Consider the following 19,260-nt stretch of genomic DNA (forward strand, 5'->3'; position numbering starts at 1 on the left):
GGCCAGAAAACGCTCTTCCTACATCCATGGAAGCTCCATGTCCCCAGACTTGCCGCCCCCCAATGTGGAATACTGCACAAGAAGCGCCTGCCCAGCTTGTTAGTTGAATCCATCGTAAAGCTCATCTAGCCTCAACCTCTTGGTAAACGTCCCGAAGGGGGCTCGTAAACCCTCCAGTTTGATACGGATGGTAAGACTGCATACGGGCGAGCCTCTCATACCAAGATCAATCTCAACCTCTAGCGCTTGGATGGTTCCTAGATACCCTTTCCCGCTAGCAAATGACGCAGATAGCGGGGGCTGGACGTTCCAGTGGGGAGAAGATTTCAGACCACGAAGGACGGATGATCAAAATCGTGGGCCTTGCTCCAGTGTGCTGAGTCATCGCCCTGGACCAATCATATTGAGGTAGCACGCAGACGGCGACACATTCTTGTTAGCCACTGATCAATTATTTAAACTCATGCTGCTCACTTCTTCGGATGCTCCAGTACGCAGTACTGTATATAGTGATGCCTCGAGTATAATTGATATCACCGACGAAATAATTTGTTATGATTCAAGTACGGCCAGAGTAAGTGCGCTTTCCTTTCCTCTGGAGGCGCTATCTAATAACACCCAGTCATTTTATCTCCCCCCTCGCATACCTGGAGGTTGGCCCCAGCGGGAAGAAATTCGCTGCGCCGAGCGGATAATCCAAAGCCTCCGGTGTCGTTACAAAGGCTCGCCCGAAAGAATTTATGTGTTGACGACGATGTTGAGGATATCTTCGGCCATATCCTTCAGTACCTTCACAGTGGGGACTACTCTGTCCTTGTTCCAGCAGCCGATCAATCGAGTCATGTTGCATGCGAAGATGAAATCGATATTGCAACGCAGGATCTACTTCCCTTGAAAGAAAATTATTTTGCGAGTCATACAGATATCCAGGTGAAGTCCGACAATTCGATATCTTTGCCACATTGTGGAGATGGAAGCCACCTGTGCACACATCCCAAGACACTGCTGGTGCATGCTCGTTTGTATGACTTCGCTGCTCGACATGGATTGGAGCAACTTCGAAATGTGAGTTTACAGAAGCTTTACTGGACTCTCTCAGAATTTCCGTTGGATTCAGAACACGCGGACGGAATCGTCGAGCTTTTACGGGTTGCCAATGGAATAGGCACCATCTACACGCTAATGATTCACTATGTATCATTGCACCTAAAGACTTTCATACGTTGTTCCAGATTTATCTCATTCTTGGAAGAAGACCATGATCTCAGTTTCTACTTCTTCACTCATCTATGTGATTCCTTGTGAGCGTTTATTCTTCTTTAGTTGCGTTCCACTATTTCTCCTGCAGGCCCATTATTACTTCGCATTTCATGACAAGTTGTCTGAAGAGATACCAAATTACAGTCTTTCGCGCTATCCAGAGGTTCCTTTCGGTTCTGAACTGGCGTTGGAAAGTAGGGACCCTATTCAAAATATAGAATCCGCACGCTTTCAGTGCATACAAGTTGAAGACGAAGAAAGGACCAAAAATTTAACTTTGTTTGCCGCGGAGGAGATCACTGTGGCGGAAGTCTCGCGACACCCTGTTGGTTCCGTTCTGATCCTATTTGATTCTGTCTGCTTGGCCTTAGTCATCGATCAGGATAGTGGACCGTGCACGACACTAACCCAAAGCCGTCTTTACAGTGACATGCTAGAAACAAATGTTGACGAATAGAAGTTTTTGACGAACTATCAGCTACGGGTATGCATACGTATGAGAACTAGCGAATTGAGAGATAACGAGTGGATTGATTGATTGTCGATAAAATGAGTGGCAGGCAGAGGTATGTTAAATACACATCTGCAGAGTTGGTCCATAGTTGATATGTGGATGGGACCAATTCCTCCGTGTCTCAGAGGATCCATGGGATACTCGAGAGTGACTTGAAAGTGTTGTCTCGGAACCCCGTAATTTACATACAAAACACAAAGACATGTGGGTACTCGATGAATAAGCATATTGCTAGTGGTAAAATACCACTCCCAAGTTCGACACACCCCCTCAGCGAGTGCCCACAGGTGGAAAGTGGCTACACCTCGCTGGCGGTCATCTCGATATCTTCCATGCCTAGCTGGCGAACGAATTCCACGAACTTCTGCCGGGGAAGAAGCTTCGTAAGGCCGTCGGCCACCATATTCGCTGATGGTACCCATTCAACTGGTATCCGCTTGTTTTGAACCTCTTGACGGAGCCAGTGATGGTGTATATCCACATGGCGAAGCTTCGTGCGCAGCTGGGGAGTCTCTTTCGTCAAAAGACCAACGGTCTGCTGGTTATCGCAGCGCAGGGATAGGGGTTGACCAGGTGAGAAACGGATAGTCTGAAAGAGACGCGCCCACATGCAAAGTGACCTTCCGGCCTCCGATAGAGCGAGCAGCTCAGCTTCGGTAGTACTGGTAGTAACGGTCTTCTGCTTAGAGGCCTTCCAGTCAATCGGTCCTCCAAACAACAGGCAGATGTATCCCTCTGAGCTCTTCCGGTCGGGGTTATCGCCGTATGATGCGTCACTGAAGAACTGCACTGCCTGCGTCTCTTCCCCTGGTGTAGGCGTTTTGAAGCAGATCGCCCGGTTCTTCGTCTGGTAGAGATATGAGATGAGACGGTTGATGCCGTGGATGTGAGAAGGGGACGGGTTTGACAGGAACTGAGCTAGCGCCGCTGTAGATTTGGCAGAATCTACCCTGGTGATAGTGGTGGCGTACTGCGCAGATCCGACCTTCTCACTGAACTCGTGTATCTGGCCGTCGGTGGCGGTTCCATCGAAATATTCCAGGGTCGTCGCCGGTAGAGGGGTCTCGTAACGTCTCTCGCTAGTGAGATGGTACCGGTTAGCTATGGTAGTGATGTACGAATCTTGACATAACCAGAGAGCGCCCTTTTGACGATTCCTGACAATTCGAATACCCAGAAACCACTGAGCTTCGCCCATTTCCCTGAGTTCCCAGGCCTGTCGGAGCTGTTGATAGATTTGACTAGCTTTCTGGCGTTGACTAGGGTGATTGACAACGATGATATCGTCCACGTAGAAGAAAACGATAACTCCATCGGTGGTAAAGAGACACAGATCTTCCTGAATAACTGTGAGGCCGAGAGACGTGAGTATCCGTGAGGCCTCTCGCTGCCAGAGGCGTGGAGACTTCCGCAGACCGTATAGTGCTCGGAGGAGCTTCCAGCACCTTATCTTTCTGTTAGCGGAGAATAGTCCAGGAGGCAGTTCCATATAGATTTCTTCGTCAAGCAGGCTATTTAGGAATGCGTTAACAGCATCAAACTGAGCAGTATCAAGATCAAAAGCGGTAACGAGGGCGAAGATAGCTCGAGCCGTGCGAACTGCTAAAGTAGCGGAATACTTCTCTTCGGCAGTGACGGCTTGGAGATCTCCACGTACGCAGATTCTTGCTTTGTATTTGATTATGAATCTATCGCTGTCGAACTTATACGTGAATACCCATTTCAACGGTAAGACCTGGACGCCTCGGTCCGTTGGTCGCTGCACTTCTTGGTAAGTGCCCTTTCTCTCCAGTGTTTTAACCTCCTCATGTGCTGTATTGACGAACCCATCGCGGTGAGGGTGTTTTATTAGCTTATACCAGTTCTCTGGCTCTGGGGGTAAATCATCTCGGTGAGGTCGTCGGTACTGCTGTGGAGGATTTAGGCCTGTTGCGAACGCTGCTAACACGCCGTGATGGTGTTCTTCGGGTGACTCAAGCGATACGAACTGCGTAATGTCCTCGCGGCCTCTTCTCCTCTTACCAGTGACGATGTTCTCTTGCGAAATCGATGAACTTATATCTCTGGGCGCCAGGGCGCCGATTGTGCGATATCCTTTAATCTCTGTGGTCTGAGAGGTCTCCAGCTCTTCTTGTAGCTGTGTAGCTGGGTCTAGGGCTACCGGAGTCTCTCTGTACGAGGTCGTTGCCGTATCTCTCGATGCCGTTGGAGCCGTAGTTTCAGAGGGAAAAGCCCCCGGTAGTTGATTTGACGTGGTTGGTCTCTCTACTGCCGGAGAGGGTGAAGGGGCGCCTGCTGAGGGCGTCGGCGAGGGTGTTATCGGTTGATTCGCCTGCGGGTTTGAGGAAACTGCTTCCTGTGTTTTCCCTGCTTCTGCCGCAGTGCTCCTGGCCGCTAACTCCCGCTGAGGCTGCTGAATGCCTCCTTGCTGCTGTGGTGGGAGCTCTTTAAGTCCCATTTGTATTGAGAACGGCTGGTAAGTCTCCTCGTCGTCCTCCCCAATTGACCATGGCATGGCTTCAATCACATCTCTGACTGGCGGTGCTTCGAGGTCTTTCTGGTCAAAACGAGCATTCTCGTCGAATATAACATCGCGAACGTCTCTGATAGTACCTCTCTGCGGAAACCACACTCTCCAGATATTCGAAGCAGTATAACCAACTAGATAACCGATCTCTGCGCGTTCCTGTATCTTCTCGGCTCGCGGTAACCTATGACGACGCATATACGCCTTACAACCGTATACCCGGAGGTTAGCAAGGTTTGGGCGAGGTTTTGGCTTGTTTTTATCGATCTCTGAGGCCTCCGACCAGGGGATGATCCACCGGCCGTCTGGTAGCTTCGTGGGCGATCTGTTAATGATATAAACCGCCGCCTTTATCGCTTCGGGCCAGAGATTCTTCGGTAAACCCGCATCAGCCAGGAAAGCTCTTGCCACACCGATAATTACCCCCCTAGCTCGCTTAGCGAAGCTGTTTTGTTTAGGAGTATCAACGACGATGAATTCAACGACGAATCCCATCGATCTGCAGAAGTCCCAGACCGTTTCGCCAGCGGATCGCTCGTTGTCAGTATGGAACGCCCTGAGGGGCATCTTGAGATGATTTATCAGGTATGTAACGAAGTACTTGATCGCTTGCTGACAGCCATTTTTCTTTCGGTGTGATGCTGCTAGATGAAGCCGAATCCCCTCAACGTAGAGGTGCGAGACCCACCGGTCGCCGTTGAACGCTTCATCCATCTCAATCAGGTCAAAATGAATCTTGCCGAACTTACCATATATATGGGTACGACCAGCTGGACGACGAGAGATCTGTTTCCTGGCTCTTGCTAACTGACAAGGTTCACACCTCTCTGGATTGCTCTCAGCGTTTTCCTTAGTTCTTCCCTTGATATCAATGCCATCCACCATCTCTGCGAGGCGCTTAACACGCTGGTCGTACATGTGTCCGAGTCTTCGATGCCACCGCGCCGGTGTTGCAGTTGATACTAGGGGTTTTGCAGACGGTTTGAAGGAGGGAAAGGCTAGTGCGGATGCCTTACTGTACTCCAAGAGATATAGGCCATAGAGCTCTGCGCAATGCGCTATTGCCTTTCTGCGGTAAGTGATCGCGGGGATCTCGCTGTTGAAGAAGTACCCATTCTTCTTGATTTCCGAGACACTGAGGATATTCGTGTGGAAGTCTGGGGCATACAGCATATTGGATATCTTGGTAATCGATTGCTTTCTATTCCAAGGATTCCTTACTGTGAGTCTCGCCGTACCAACGCCCTCAATCGAAGATTCGCCGTCGCTAGTGGATATCTTGAAGTGATCGTTTTCCAGGAAGTCAAAACGGTCACGTCGGTTACAGATATGAACGTTCGCTCCTGAATCAACTATCCAGGCATTTTTCAGCGGATACAGCGAAGCAGCGTGATACATATACGGTGAGATATTCACGGATAACATTGCTATATTGATGTGTGGGAAGTCTTCTTTATCTGCTGCAGCGAACTGAACGGTTTTCGCCTGCGCCGGTGAAGTCGTCGTTACCTTCGTTGACGAGGGAATTAGGGCAGTTTCGGTTGATCCCCGTAGCTTTTTGATCTCTTCTTGATCAGACGGGCTCATCATCTTGATGAAACGGTCCATATTCCTCTCGATGCGACCCTCTGGCTTCCAACCCTCTGGTCTCCTTGATTTGACGAAATAAGGGCACTCCGAGAAGTGGTGCTCCTTCCCTCCACAGGGGCATCTCTTGCGGTATTCATCTCTTGAAGGGTTTTAACCAGACTACCCAGGTTTTCGACTAAAGAGCGTCGTATTCGCATACATCGCAAGTGCACTGCTTCCACCTTTCTTGGATTCGCTAAGCTCCTTATGCCTTCTCCGATACTCCTCGATAATGTGCAGAAAGGTAGGAGTCTCGAACTTGACCTGCCTCATCTAAGTGGAGTAGAAGAACTCATCGAGTGTTCTTGTTGACCTGAGGAAGTCTCGGATAGGGTCTTTTGGTCGATAAACCACGTCTAGGACGTCTGCTGCCTTGCATTCATCATACAAGTTCGTCCAACCGTTAAGCCACTGATCGATAACAGTGCTTCGCGGCTTATATCGGATCATCTCTCTCCATGCCTGGCGAAGTTCTTCTCTCCGTGTATCTTCCTCTGGTGCGAAGTGCTCCTTTAGTTTCAGAAGCTTCTCCCTCGGATTACGGCAACCAACCAGGCGAGAGTGATGCTCTGTGGCGACACTGCTGGTGATCTTATCGTTGAGTTGGTTCAGGCCTTTCCATGCCTCTTTCCAAATGGGCCGATGCAAGGTCTACTGGGTAGTGTATCGGTTGAATCTCTTATACTCCTTATCGGTAAGATCTGCAATGTCCGAGACGTTAGGGTTGACTATCTCAGGAGTAGGAGGGTCCTCTATATTTGGCAGTGTTTTAACCTCGTCGTCTGACAGGTCCGGGTCCATATACTGCCAAACTCCCTCCGAGACCGCTGCCGATTTTATATAATTAATCCATACCCTCCACTGTGGCTTTGACCGAAGACGCTGGTCCCATGGGACACTATCCGATCCTTTGCCTTGTTTGTCGTTTGACATCTTCGCATATAACTTTGTATGGGTTCTTGTGGCTTCTCAAGTCGTGTTGAGGCGGGAAACGTGTAGTCTGGGCTCTCTTGCTCGCGTGGAGCCTCAGGGATTCGTTTCGAGCTCGTGCGACCGACCGCGTGGCGGAACAAGAACGATCAGGGGTATATGGAAGCCTCTCACTGGCAAGATACAGAGCTCTCGTGCGGTAAGATGTACCTTGTGGTTCTACCAGTGTGCATTCGGGCTCATAACTGACGAACTATCAGCTACGGGTATGCATACGTATGAGAACTAGCGAATTGAGAGATAACGAGTGGATTGATTGATTGTCGATAAAATGAGTGGCAGGCAGAGGTATGTTAAATACACATCTGCAGAGTTGGTCCATAGTTGATATGTGGATGGGACCAATTCCTCCGTGTCTCAGAGGATCCATGGGATACTCGAGAGTGACTTGAAAGTGTTGTCTCGGAACCCCGTAATTTACATACAAAACACAAAGACATGTGGGTACTCGATGAATAAGCATATTGCTAGTGGTAAAATACCACTCCCAAGTTCGACAGTTTTCGATACCATTTTGAGCTTTTGGGTTTCATTTACGGTGACATTCCGAATCATTCGGTGTGAGGGGTACGGATCTTTGCAGAGATCACTTCTCAATTATTTATACCCTCTGCCTGCACACCTAAAGGCCGTGTGGCTGCCTCCCCTTAAATTTTTTTTCCATATAATCGGATTAACACTACCTGTCAGAATGGAACCGAATGAGATTTACGACCTTGTCCAGGCTCGCTATGGCGAGCTAGCTGGGAGATCTTACTCTGGAGAACATACTGCAGCAGAGAGGAGCGTTGCTGAATCATTTGGATACGAGGCGTCGGAGCTAAGCTCCATTCCGGAAGCTGCAAATCTGGGAGTGAGCTGTGGGAATCCACTAGCCCTCGCCAACCTACGTGAGGTGAGTTTAAACAGGACAATGAGACACTTACTGGTACTCTACTGGTTATTTTGGATAGAATTAGTACCAACTACTTTTGCAGGGAGAGACAGTTGTCGACTTGGGCAGTGGCGGAGGCATTGATGTCCTTTTAGCAGCCCGAAAGGTCGGCCCGAAAGGAAAGGCGATTGGTGTGGACATGACGAAGGTGAGGCACTTCGATCTGCAGATCTCCCATAGTAACATAATCTGGTATCTAATCTGAAGCTTCTTGAATAGAGTATGCTTGACTTGGCACAGAAGAATGCAGAGAAAGCAGGCGCCCCCAATGCATCATTCATTGAAGCCTCCATCACTTCTATCCCTCTACCAAGTTCCACAGTTAACTGCATCGTCAGCAACTGCGTGGTGAACCTGGTCCCTACTGCTGACAAACAGCAAGCCTTCCACGAGATGTTTCGCTTGTTAGTACCCGGTGGTCGTGTCGCTATAAGTGATATTCTCGCTCGAAAAACGCTCCCTGAGGAAATCGCAAAAGACCTGTCCTTGTATGTTGGATGCATTGCCGGTGCTAGCCAGGTTCAAGAGTATGAGGAATACCTGCGTAAAGCTGGATTTAAAGGTATGTACCATGTTTATTCGCCTTGAGTTTGTTCTTGATATGTTGACTACGATAGATACAATGATCGTCGACACTCAGAAGGACCTGAATGTCTATAAATACATGATTCAGGATCAGAAGATTACGACATGCTGCGAGGTATCGAAGCCAGCGGGCCTGACCACAGAAAGCCTGCTGGAACGTGACTTCAATGAATGGGCCGGTGAGTTACGTGCTAGTCGCTTTACCCGCATGAAACTGATATTTGTCATGACAAGGTTCGTTTCAGATTTATGCAATCAGACCCTAGAAACCTATTCCGTCTGTCACCTACGTTGTTCGAATCATCTCCAAGTTTTATGGAAGTTACGCAAGGCTTGAGACTACAACCATCATTGTCCGTAGCAAGTTCTTCCTTAGTTGAGCAAAAAAATACTATCTATCACGGAAAAAGTACGATCTTGATCAGAAAATGCAACCTTTAGGATAACTCTGTTAAAACAGCCAGAAGGATTTGATTATTGATCCTGCACCCCTCCATGGGGTTTCTCCCAGACTGGAATCCATGCTGCATCCAACCGGAGATAATCTGTATGTCCACGTTTCTGATATTGCATTGAACCACCCATTGATATGCCAGTGAACAAAGGGTCGTATCTTCATCTGTATGATCTAGTACTTCTTCAACTTGAGAGCCACTGGCTACGCGGTTGGATCCGTCCGAAGCAATATCTGAAGGGTTAAAACCAACCTCGATCAGAGGCTGCGATGCATTCAATGTAGGGATTCCCAGTTTCATAGTAACCAAGGAAGAATGCAGCTCATTCGGCGAGCCCAGATTAAGGAAGGACCCAGGTAGTGATGCCTCCGTTGGCACCAAGAGAGATTCGCTCAAAGACGGCCAGGCAGCCTTTACTTGATTAGTATAGGAATTCCAGGCCCAAAGTTGGCGAACCTACAGCTAGTGAAAGGGGGCTTAGGTGATCGAGGTTATGGTCACTAAGTTGGCGCCATAGTGCCTGGCTGAGGCCCAAGGAATCAAGTAAACGTTTCATGGAGTCGTTCTCAGCCCGCAAATGCTGGATCATTGATTGATCAGGCAAATTATGCGAGGAGAGAATTTGCTCATATTCTTTGACTCGTTTCTCCAGATCACGAACGTATTCTTGCCGCCGTGCTCTTGACCGTCGCTGGTTATTGCGAATGCGTGCGAGATCTTCGCTCTGGAAGAGATATACTGTGTTATAACGAGTACTCCGTATCTGGAAGGTGATTATGGTAGTTCACTCTACCTAATGTAGTCTGTTCACTGACCTTAGTTTTAGTTTTAACCCGCGGCATGATACCTGCCGTCACAGCGGGCAAACCAGCGGGAAGTTGCGAGATGATAGAAGGACAGTCGGCACGAACCGACTCGAACCAGATATTCGCAAGACCTGGAGGAGATCAAACAGGCGTATGATAGATATCAATAATATAAAGAAGCTCGTTTGATTTATTCGTCTACGAGAATCAGATGAGCTGGGGTGTCATAGCGTTGGGTCATACGTCGGGGGCAAACAGGTAACTAACTTAAACCATGTGACATCGCTGACTAATAACCTCCCGTAACTTAAGTTAACTAACTTCCTTGTTAAGTTACTGCCCTATCATTGACTGGATGGCCGTGACTTAATAGCAAATACTACCGCCGTGGCAATAACGCCAAAAGACTTGGATGCACATCTGAACATACAGAGTTATAATGGACTTTTTCGAGGATTCATGGCATTGTCTATCGTCTTTGTGTTATATGCTATACAGTGCTGATCGACTAACTTAGAATCCCCGCAGGAACCTAAGAGATTTTATTCCTAACCATCAAATAACTACTAACGATATATGGAGCGAGGGAAGGTTTTTAAGGCAGAGTAAAGTACTATCTAATATGTTCGGGACAATTGCCAAATCCAACTTACCGAGCAACAGTTGGTCAGGTTAATAAAGAGCTCGTAAGGGACAGCACGCGGACAATATAGAGGATATTCCGCTTCCGCTCGGCTATGCCGTGCGAACTTTGGAATCTTCTTGAAGTTAAAAGAATGGGTGGGGTGCCTTTTAATCGGTGCTGTTATATGAGCCACGCTATCTAATCAGTATGCCCGTGTGTCAATTTTGTGTAGGAGAGACAGGGCGATTTTAGTTAACACATTTCTGATGGGGGCCAATATCCTAGGTTATAGCATCTGTTAATGGGCGGGATATATTACCTCTAGTCAAAACAGAACGGCGTGAATACAGTTGGTCCATCGGCGATCTGCTCCCAGCGGCATTCATGCGGCTCCTGCTACTATCATTAGCCGCGCCCCGCACCTTATTGCGCCCAATCATCATCCATCAATGAGTCACTTTTATCGCCACGCACCACACGCGGGTTCTAGGATATCAGACGCACTGACGTGTCACCTGCATCAATCTCTCCTTCGGACGGATGGCGATTGAGGGGCCTTTCTGCTTATCTTGACAGCATATCGGGTCTGGACACCTTTCAGCTCCCCTAACCCGTTAATCCAGCTGCGTTTTCAGCTCTTTCAGAAAATATTCGACACCATGAGTGCAGGAAATTCTCGCAGAGCCAGTGAGGCTTACACGTCATACGGTCCGCTCCGCGAAAACCAGCGACGCTCTCGGTGCGTGTCGTACACTCAGCACCTGGAGCAACAGTTGCTGTCAATAGAAAGACACAATGTCGACAAAACGCTGGTCTTCCAAGAAGCGAGAGAAAAAATGACGAGAGAGAATTCTCTCTTGCGGTCACTGTTGATCCTCTATGGGCTCACGGAGACAGATATCGAAGCACACTTGAGGTCGCAAAGACAGCAAACAGACTCTTCATCGCAAGGCCAGCTGAAAACCACGCCAGTAGCTGCCAAATCGCCCCCACCGACGCCCCAGTGTCACGCTCTTCTCGATGGCCATAATATGTCGGCGCTCTCTTCCAATATGGGAACCGGCAGTCCTGAACTGATATCTCCTTCCGCATCAAACTCAGCTTCTGACAGAACTGCTGTCTCTCCAGGGGCTCAGGACAAAATGCAGAGCAACCTAAAGGACTAGGTTGCACCCATGGTTATTCCTCAAACGCAATAAATTCGAGCAGGAGTGGGACTGCAACCGATGTCATTATGCGAGCCTTTACATGTACTTACTTACCTGGCGACTCGAACCGAATATGGCCTTAGATCCTTTTCGCACAGTGAATGAGTGTTGTCGAATTCACTAGTCGACTTAGCGCCCTTCGGAAGGGCGTGTACTCGGTTCTCGCGTCTTTGTACGGTTATCGGACGGAACCAGATATCAAGCAATTATCCTGTCGATTGTATCTCCTTGATACTAATCTATAAACTATTCTGTCAATCTGGCACCATCATCTATGAATTGGATGGGCCAATAGCAGACTCTAACTCTGGAACATTGGGCGAGAACCGTCAACCACTAGAAAAATTGGGTACATACCGGAAGGGGAAGCGTAAGACTTTACGAGAAGATAAACCACAACCCGAAAGGGAAATCAGGTATACTCCGTATAACTAGAAGTTCCCGTTTCTGGTGCGCCTGCATTTTTTTTAGCTTCCAGAAATTGAAATATCAGAGCCACATACTTGGTTAGTGAGAGGCAGCCACCTCTACTATGTCGGTCTTTCCTGACGGTTCTCGCTCTGTTGCGAATAATGCTCTTAATTCCAGATATTCATTAGGTTTTGAAACTATGTTGAATAGAGTATCATTATTGAGCCGGAAACCTGCATTCATCCACGGTATTCTCAATTGTGAGTGTCGCCCTTTTATGGCAACAGTATTTGAGGAGCCTTGAGGGAAGAAACTGCTTGTGTTCAATAGTGTATATTTTGCATCTGATCTTTTTTTTATTTCAATAAATAAATAATTATAAAATCATTTCACAAGGCTTGAATAATCTTTTTTTGACTCAATCCTTCCAGCCAACTCGCTTTGCTATAAACTTGACGACATAGACAAGGCCAAGTAGTACCGGAACCTCAATCAACGGGCCCACGGTGGAGGCAAGAGCTTGGTTACTATTGGCACCGAACGTCGCAACAGCGACAGCAATGGCAAGCTCGAAATTGTTGCTGGCAGCGGTGAAACTTTGAGTAGCGGCTAACTTGTAACCAAATCCCAATTTGTAGGTCACAAGAAGAGTGACGAAGAAGACAATAATAAAATAAACGATAAGCGGAGCGGCGACTCGGATCACTGATACGATCTGATGTACCACCTGGCGACCCTGAGACGCGAACAACACAAGGATTGTGAAGAGAAGCCCAATCAGTGACCACGGGCCAGCCCATTTCAGGAAAACCTGGTCGTACCAACGTGGGCCAGCGATCTTCCGAAGGGTTATACGGGTAATGATTGCGGTACCTAGAGGGATGCCAAGGAAAACTGCCACGCTTTGGGCAGCGGCAGAATAAGATAATGTAACTTGGCTAGCAGAATGACCAATGACGTTGATGAAGAAAATCGCCAAGGGAGCGAAGAGCACCATCTGCAGCAGTGAATTAACTGCAACAAGGATAGCACAGTATTCACTGTCACCGCCAGCGAGACCGGTCCAGATAAGAACCTATTAGCAACGATATATTAGTTCAATTCGGGCACAGCATAGAGCAAAGTGTTTTACCATAGCGATACACCTAGCTAATCCAACAAGAATCAAGCCCTCCCGAAGTTCTGGTTCGTCCGGTAGGAAAGCCCATGCCAGTGCTAGCTATAATACACAATATCAGCAAGCATCACTATGATGAGCCGAAGGCTTCTGCATCTTACCATCAAGAAGGGAGCAATAATCCAATTAACAAAGATACTGAACGCAATCTGAATCCATATCCCTCGCTCTCGGAAGACGTGGTGTAAAGATTCGTATCGCACTTTGCAAAGAATAGGATACATCATAACCAGGAGACCGATCGCTTGCAACGGTTAGTCAAGAGCTTTATTGTTAAAAAGCTCGTGAGTAAATACCGATTGGAATAGAAACCCCGACGAATTTCCCCTTCTGAAGGGCGGGTCCCGTATTTTCCACAAAATTCCCCAGTATGATTCCGATGGCCATAGCAAGGAAGATCCATACGGCCAGAAAACGATCTAACCAGCCAAGACTTTTGAAATCTGATTGCTTGGTCATCGCCTCCTCAGTTTCGTCCGTCCTTTGTTTTTCAATATCCAGGGTCGTGGGACTGGCTGACGGATCATGGAGTGTCGCGTTGTGAATTTGCGGATCGGTCTCCGCGGGCAGACCTGTCTGAGTGGCCATCTCTAGAATCACCAGGTTGATTATATGAGATGTTGAAGGAAAATTTAAGTGAGGGACTCCTAGGAATCTCGGACAACCAGCAGAGGTCTTTTATAAATTAGAAGGGACTGAGCTTTCCCATCCAAGGGGACTTATAAGCTAGTCCTATCCTGGTTAGGAGTGGCACATCCCGACGACTAATCACGGAAGACAAATCACAGCCTATCACTCTTGACCAATCATAGGCAGTCCGTGACATACTGGCAATTCTCCTGGCTTATGTTTTAGAACTGATGAAATCGTTTTTTCAACCAATCATAGTGCAGAAGTGACACGCAGATTGATACCTACGACTCACGAAAAGGCCCCTTTAAACGCTACTGAGTTGTGGGACAACACCATCACACGGCACCCGATGTGTACAAAATGGTCTAGATCGACGGGTTATTAATCACGCTCCTTTGCAAGCTATTAACGTATAATTTATAAAACTCAAGAAATGCCTCCGCTGTCTCTTTTCTGTTGGCATAAGAATTAAGGCACCGACACATCACTTTTTGTCTATTTTTTGAAGAGTATATCTTTGTCATTTTATATCCCACTGTCGTCCCTCAAATTCAACAAATTACACCACAACGACCGCCCAGTCAATCACTCGAAAGACATATCATCGCTGATATGCCTAGCGTCTTGTTCGTCTGCGTCCACAACGCTGGTCGCTCTCAAATGGCGGCTGGCTACCTTAGTCATCTCGCAGGTGACACTATCGAAGTGCGCTCTGCCGGATCAGCCCCAGTCGACTCTATCAATCCCGTCGTCGTCGAAGCCATGCTCGAAGAAGGTATCGACCTCACCAGCCAAAAACCTAAGATTTTAACCGCCGATGCGGTTCAAGCCAGTGATGTTGTCATCACAATGGGTTGTGGAGACGCCTGCCCCTTCTTTGCTGGCAAGCGCTATCTCGACTGGCAACTTAACGACCCTGCCGGGCAAGGCCTTGATGCTGTACGTCCTATTCGCGACGAGATCCGTCGTCGCGTCGAGGCTCTTATCACCGAGCTTCAACCCTCTGTCTGAATCTCGACGACGACAGTCGATAGAAGATAAACACTCGGCTCGAATCCCAGATTCGTGTGCTCATATCTGTCTCGCATATTTTGCTGTATCCGCTTTCCCTTTTATCAGGCATGAACCCCGACAATCTCATTTCTGGCGATTTATTTTTCTGTTTATTAGATTGATTTAATTGCCATGTCCCCTCAATTAAAGGTCTCTGTGTGTCACTCTGGTGACTAACTGAGCTATTCAATAACTAATGGGAATGGAACGAACTTGTATCCTGCTGCTGGTATCTCAAACGCTCTTTGTGGTGAACATATGTGTGAACAGGGACCTCAAAGACCATTCGCTTGATATATGCATTGCTGCATTTGACACGTGTGATACTACTGTAATGCCTGGCAACAACGGCTCTGCGAAATGTTGGAAGAAGTCCAGCAGGGATCTGGATAGGAAAACGGATAACCGTGGCCCAGCCGCTTTGAAACCCTGTATAAGGGGCTGGAATTATGCTGTTGTACTGGACAGACGGCGTGATATTGTCCGTTGCATGATATGACGGAGGTTGGATGGATCTGCGGCGCTGCCCAGACACAAAAGGCTTCACCTGTGAGAGACCCTGGAGCTTGACTATCTCATCTTTAAGACGTACTGTACCCTTTTTTGTGAAAATTTCTGTCCAGGCACAGTAGGAAATGGCGATAAAGAGTAGAAAGTTTTCAGGCGAAGGATGGATTCAATGCTGAACGTCAGGCCCTGCTGGCCCCGAGGAAGTCGTTCGTCTGAGATTTCTGGGAGATCTGTGCCCTCGGCAGTCTCAACCTTAACATGCAATTCGATGGACGTAGAGCCGGGATCACGCATGTCCTTGACTTTGATAGCAGAAGGTTCAAACATGTTCATAGTCATGACGAATTTAGGACCGCCAAATACAGAAATACGAAAGTTCTGGCACTGAGATCCAATGAGACCGTACGAGTTCGTATTAATGGAGGGATCAAAGGGTGGATAGCTGGTGGTCCCGCGTATATCCCCTGATGGAAAAGTATGGTGCCTATGGTGTCACTATAGGGGTGAAGTCATCCTGCTAGATCGGACCCTAAACATTAGACTAAGAAGACGGGGCTGTAGATGATGCATTCAGCGATCCAAAGGTCTGTCTATCAGTCTCTATGTACACGTCTCAATACCGGCTGCACGAAGCTGCGCCTTTTCTTCTTTCAGTCTCTTCTCTTCTCTTTCACTGAAACGGTCGGCAAATAGTCCTATATGAGGCCGCATCAGGATAGTGTATTTTACAAATTCCTCCATGCAGTCCACTAGCCGATCTCGATTGCCGCTAGAAATGAGTCTTTGATCCGCAGGCTGACCCTCGTCGGGAAAATGAGTGTATGCCTTAGGAATTGATGATTGGTTGGGAATTGTAAACATTCGCATCCATCGACCGAGAATCCGCAGGGAGTTAACCGCATTAAAGGATTGTGATCCACCGCACACTTGGGCAATAGCAAGTGTTCGGCCTTGGGTCGGACGAACGCTTCCTGTGCTCAGGGGTATCCAATCAATTTGGTTCTTGAATACCGCAGTCTAGCACGGCGAAAATCCATAGAAGGTGAGTATACATATCAACCGCTGACCGGATGGTAGAACTAACCAGATTGCCATGTTGCTCGGGCGAAACCCAGATATGCCCATCACTCCATCGGCTGAGTTCTCGGAGCTCCTGTACTTTCGGATGGCCATGGTCGCTATCATTCTTTATGGGGAGGCCTTCGGGGTCGAAAACGCGCACATCGCAACCGAGCCGGAAAAGGATCCGAGATGCTTCATAGGCCACGAGCCGGGAATATGATCTTCTTCGGAGGCTACCATAGAGTACCAGAACCTTTAGCCTGTCGTTCGTTTTGCGGAGATCCTCCTCGGCCATGTCAATGGTAGTAGTTAACTCTAGTTTGTTGATCCAGTCCTCAGCTGTATCATCGCAAAGAATGAAGGGTCGATATTTTTTCCGAATCTCAGGGTCGTCTTCATTTGAAGATAAGGTCAAAGACCGGTAGGAAGGTTTTCCCGAATCGCGATGCATAGCTAGGGTTTCGAATGCGCTTGGCGGTATTTGTTGAGGGATAGTGCAGAACAGATTCGAGCATTGGAGGCGCCTTGGAGATAGTCCAGACCTGGTTGCCAGTCTCAAGGTTGAGGCAAATACATGTGCAAGGTACGGCGGCATTAATAAAGTGATAAACAGAGGTGGTGACGGTACAAAAGGCGAGCAGACTACATTTTTTGATAAGAAAAATCGAATATGTCACTTGTGGATCATGATTGGATGATATAAAATCATCGCAGCCGGACTGGGGCGTCTTGATTAGTAACCACGCTACTTCATCAAAATGTCAGAGGCGCCTGGCCTGGCATCCTACCAAACTGAATCGTGTACGGAGTACCGAGTTGACAAAACCTGCGAATCCGCAAGTAACCAGGCAGATTCTATTGTTCTGTGTATCAGTCATAATTGCTCACGAAAACTAAAATTCGGAGGGGCGCCGAAAATATGAATAAGGGTGATGCCACATCATCTGCTCGTATTCGCGAAAACCAACGGCGCTCTCGCGCGAGGCGCAAAGAATACGTTCAGCATATCGAGCAAAAGTTACGATCTTACGAATCGCTTGGAGTAACGGCAACAAAAGAAGTCCAAGAAGCGGGAAGAAAGGTCGCTGCAGAGAATGTGCTGCTCCGTTCACTGCTGATCCTCCGCGGTATCACGGGGGAAGAGATCGAGGAGTACTTGGAGTCACGAAGACAAACAACATGTGCAACTCCACCCCGATCCTCGCGAACCATCTCTGCAAAATCAACAAGCGTACAACGGACGGCATTTCCACCTGATCCTCCATTGGATTGCCATCTTTCATCCGTAAAGCCCTCAGTTCCTTTGCCGAACCAAGAGCGGCATGAGAAAGAGAGTTTTAGGCGCGTTTCTAATTTGCCAAGTCCACACCCAGAACTTCCCACGGAGGATATTGAACGGAAAGCAAGCCAAGCACCAGCACTGAGGCCTCTCACACATGATCGCGTCTCGGAAAAGCAGCTGTTTGATGGCCAGTCCACGTCATGCGAGACTGCAGCCAGAATAATCACAGGCTTGCGAGAGTACTCGGACGTTAGGGATATACGATCTGAGCTCGGGTGTACTTCGGAACAGAATTGCATGATCAAAAATATGTCAATTTTCGAGCAGTTGGACAGGGAATAGATTTCAATCTGCACCTACTACTTACTACCGTCAAGTTAAAATGAAAAATCCGAAGGGAACTGCGGAATGCCCAAATCTATCCATCTATGGCTTGTGGAGGAATCCGTTTTCGAACATGACAGCGGACCGGGCGGTTTTGCGGCAGCCATTGTGAGTAGTCACCAGACCAGAAGGTGTGTGTGTGTGTGTGGACAACAAGCATGAGGAACGAGTGTTCTTATTACGCATAGGTCTGTTGACGGGCCGAGTGAGTGTAGATGCTCCAAATACCCAAAGGAGGGTGTCAATAGTGGAATACGAAAGGACCATGATTAATTACCCTTACGATTTGCGGCAAAATCAGCCCTATTACAGTAAGGAGGGATTCCATTGGCTCACTGTGTTCATTGCCTACTGAAGTGGGTCACTATATAACTACTATCCGTGCCCTTCGCTACGCTGCGACCCACCCATTCGCTCCCGCTCATGGGTGCGCCACGCGTTCTTCATAACCACGCGTTCTTCATAGATTTTCGAATACACTGCTCAATTAGCTATTTCACCTCCCAAACATGCCTAAATCTGCCGATTCCGATGAGGTTCGCATGGCTAAGGCCTTCGCAGCAGCTATAAGACAGAAGAAACCGAATATCGCGAAAATTGCGCGCGAATTCGACGTGAATTACGCTACCCTTACAATCCTTTGGCGTGGCATGAAGTTGCCTTGATTATGGCATCCTGAAGCTCAATCTCGAGAGGTGGAAGAGTGACCCAGATCTCTCGCACAACAAATGGAAGTCTGTTGGCAACTATTGCTTTGTGTTCACTCACGTCAAGTAGGGAATGCATCCTTTAATAGCAAGGATCAACTTGCCACCACATATCTCCAGTGTAAATTAGCCGAAGGGTGCCCAAACTCATGATACCAAATATTTTTCTCATCATTCGGCCATACTTGATAGCGAAAGTCCTGGGCATCAAGTATAGCCGGATGCACCATTTCGACAGCGAACTTTCAGTCTTAATATTGTTGTACAATATTGCCCATTAGCTGTTGCTTCTGTTTTCAATTCATGTTCTACATCTTCCTCTCCATTCAATTCCAGATGAGTGTGTTAGAAGGGGATCAATTAGAGTCTTGTGATTAAAAGTCGAGTTTGGTTCTACGGTCAAAACCTCCTGCAAATCACGCGAATTATGGCTTATCTCACGGTTTACATCTTTGCCAGGAATCAATAAGTACAGTAGGGGTGTGGCTGTGTAGGATAGCGACTCTCG

The 19,260-nt window shown here is 47.9% G+C and overlaps 7 protein-coding genes across 7 annotated transcripts; 3 read left to right on the forward strand and 4 right to left on the reverse strand.

The window, feature by feature from the left end:
* Positions 1–554: 554 nt before the first annotated feature.
* N7539_004073 (uncharacterized protein) lies at positions 555–1,165 on the forward strand (the record flags this gene model as incomplete). Its single annotated transcript, XM_056933675.1, has 3 exons — positions 555–574; positions 654–1,065; positions 1,100–1,165. The coding sequence occupies 3 exons, from the start codon at positions 555–557 to the stop codon at positions 1,163–1,165; spliced, it is 498 nt and encodes a 165-aa protein (XP_056791216.1).
* A 5,038-nt stretch (positions 1,166–6,203) lies between these two features.
* Positions 6,204–6,863, reverse strand: N7539_004074 (uncharacterized protein; the record flags this gene model as incomplete). The annotated part of the gene is made up of 2 exons (XM_056933676.1): positions 6,204–6,513; positions 6,586–6,863. 2 exons carry the CDS (start codon positions 6,861–6,863, stop codon positions 6,204–6,206), a joined length of 588 nt encoding a protein of 195 aa, XP_056791217.1.
* A 748-nt stretch (positions 6,864–7,611) lies between these two features.
* N7539_004075 (uncharacterized protein) lies at positions 7,612–8,705 on the forward strand (the record flags this gene model as incomplete). Its single annotated transcript, XM_056933677.1, has 5 exons — positions 7,612–7,815; positions 7,898–8,002; positions 8,074–8,416; positions 8,472–8,618; positions 8,674–8,705. 5 exons carry the CDS (start codon positions 7,612–7,614, stop codon positions 8,703–8,705), a joined length of 831 nt encoding a protein of 276 aa, XP_056791218.1.
* Positions 8,706–12,362: 3,657 nt separating this feature from the next.
* N7539_004076 (arsenic resistance protein) lies at positions 12,363–13,709 on the reverse strand (the record flags this gene model as incomplete). Its single annotated transcript, XM_056933678.1, has 4 exons — positions 12,363–13,019; positions 13,077–13,163; positions 13,223–13,365; positions 13,418–13,709. 4 exons carry the CDS (start codon positions 13,707–13,709, stop codon positions 12,363–12,365), a joined length of 1,179 nt encoding a protein of 392 aa, XP_056791219.1.
* Positions 13,710–14,366: 657 nt separating this feature from the next.
* On the forward strand, positions 14,367–14,765 carry N7539_004077 (arsenate reductase ArsC; the record flags this gene model as incomplete). Its single annotated transcript, XM_056933679.1, has 1 exon — positions 14,367–14,765. The coding sequence occupies one exon, from the start codon at positions 14,367–14,369 to the stop codon at positions 14,763–14,765; it is 399 nt and encodes a 132-aa protein (XP_056791220.1).
* Positions 14,766–15,377: 612 nt separating this feature from the next.
* N7539_004078 (uncharacterized protein) lies at positions 15,378–15,656 on the reverse strand (the record flags this gene model as incomplete). The annotated part of the gene is made up of 1 exon (XM_056933680.1): positions 15,378–15,656. The coding sequence occupies one exon, from the start codon at positions 15,654–15,656 to the stop codon at positions 15,378–15,380; it is 279 nt and encodes a 92-aa protein (XP_056791221.1).
* Positions 15,657–15,917: 261 nt separating this feature from the next.
* N7539_004079 (NADPH-dependent FMN reductase ArsH) lies at positions 15,918–16,974 on the reverse strand (the record flags this gene model as incomplete). The annotated part of the gene is made up of 2 exons (XM_056933681.1): positions 15,918–16,334; positions 16,402–16,974. 2 exons carry the CDS (start codon positions 16,972–16,974, stop codon positions 15,918–15,920), a joined length of 990 nt encoding a protein of 329 aa, XP_056791222.1.
* Between the last annotated feature and the right edge of the window lie 2,286 nt (positions 16,975–19,260).

This window comes from Penicillium diatomitis, assembly GCF_028827545.1.
Source record: "Penicillium diatomitis strain IBT 30728 chromosome Unknown utg000004l_segment0_segment0, whole genome shotgun sequence".
Taxonomy (NCBI): Eukaryota; Fungi; Ascomycota; class Eurotiomycetes; order Eurotiales; family Aspergillaceae; genus Penicillium; species Penicillium diatomitis.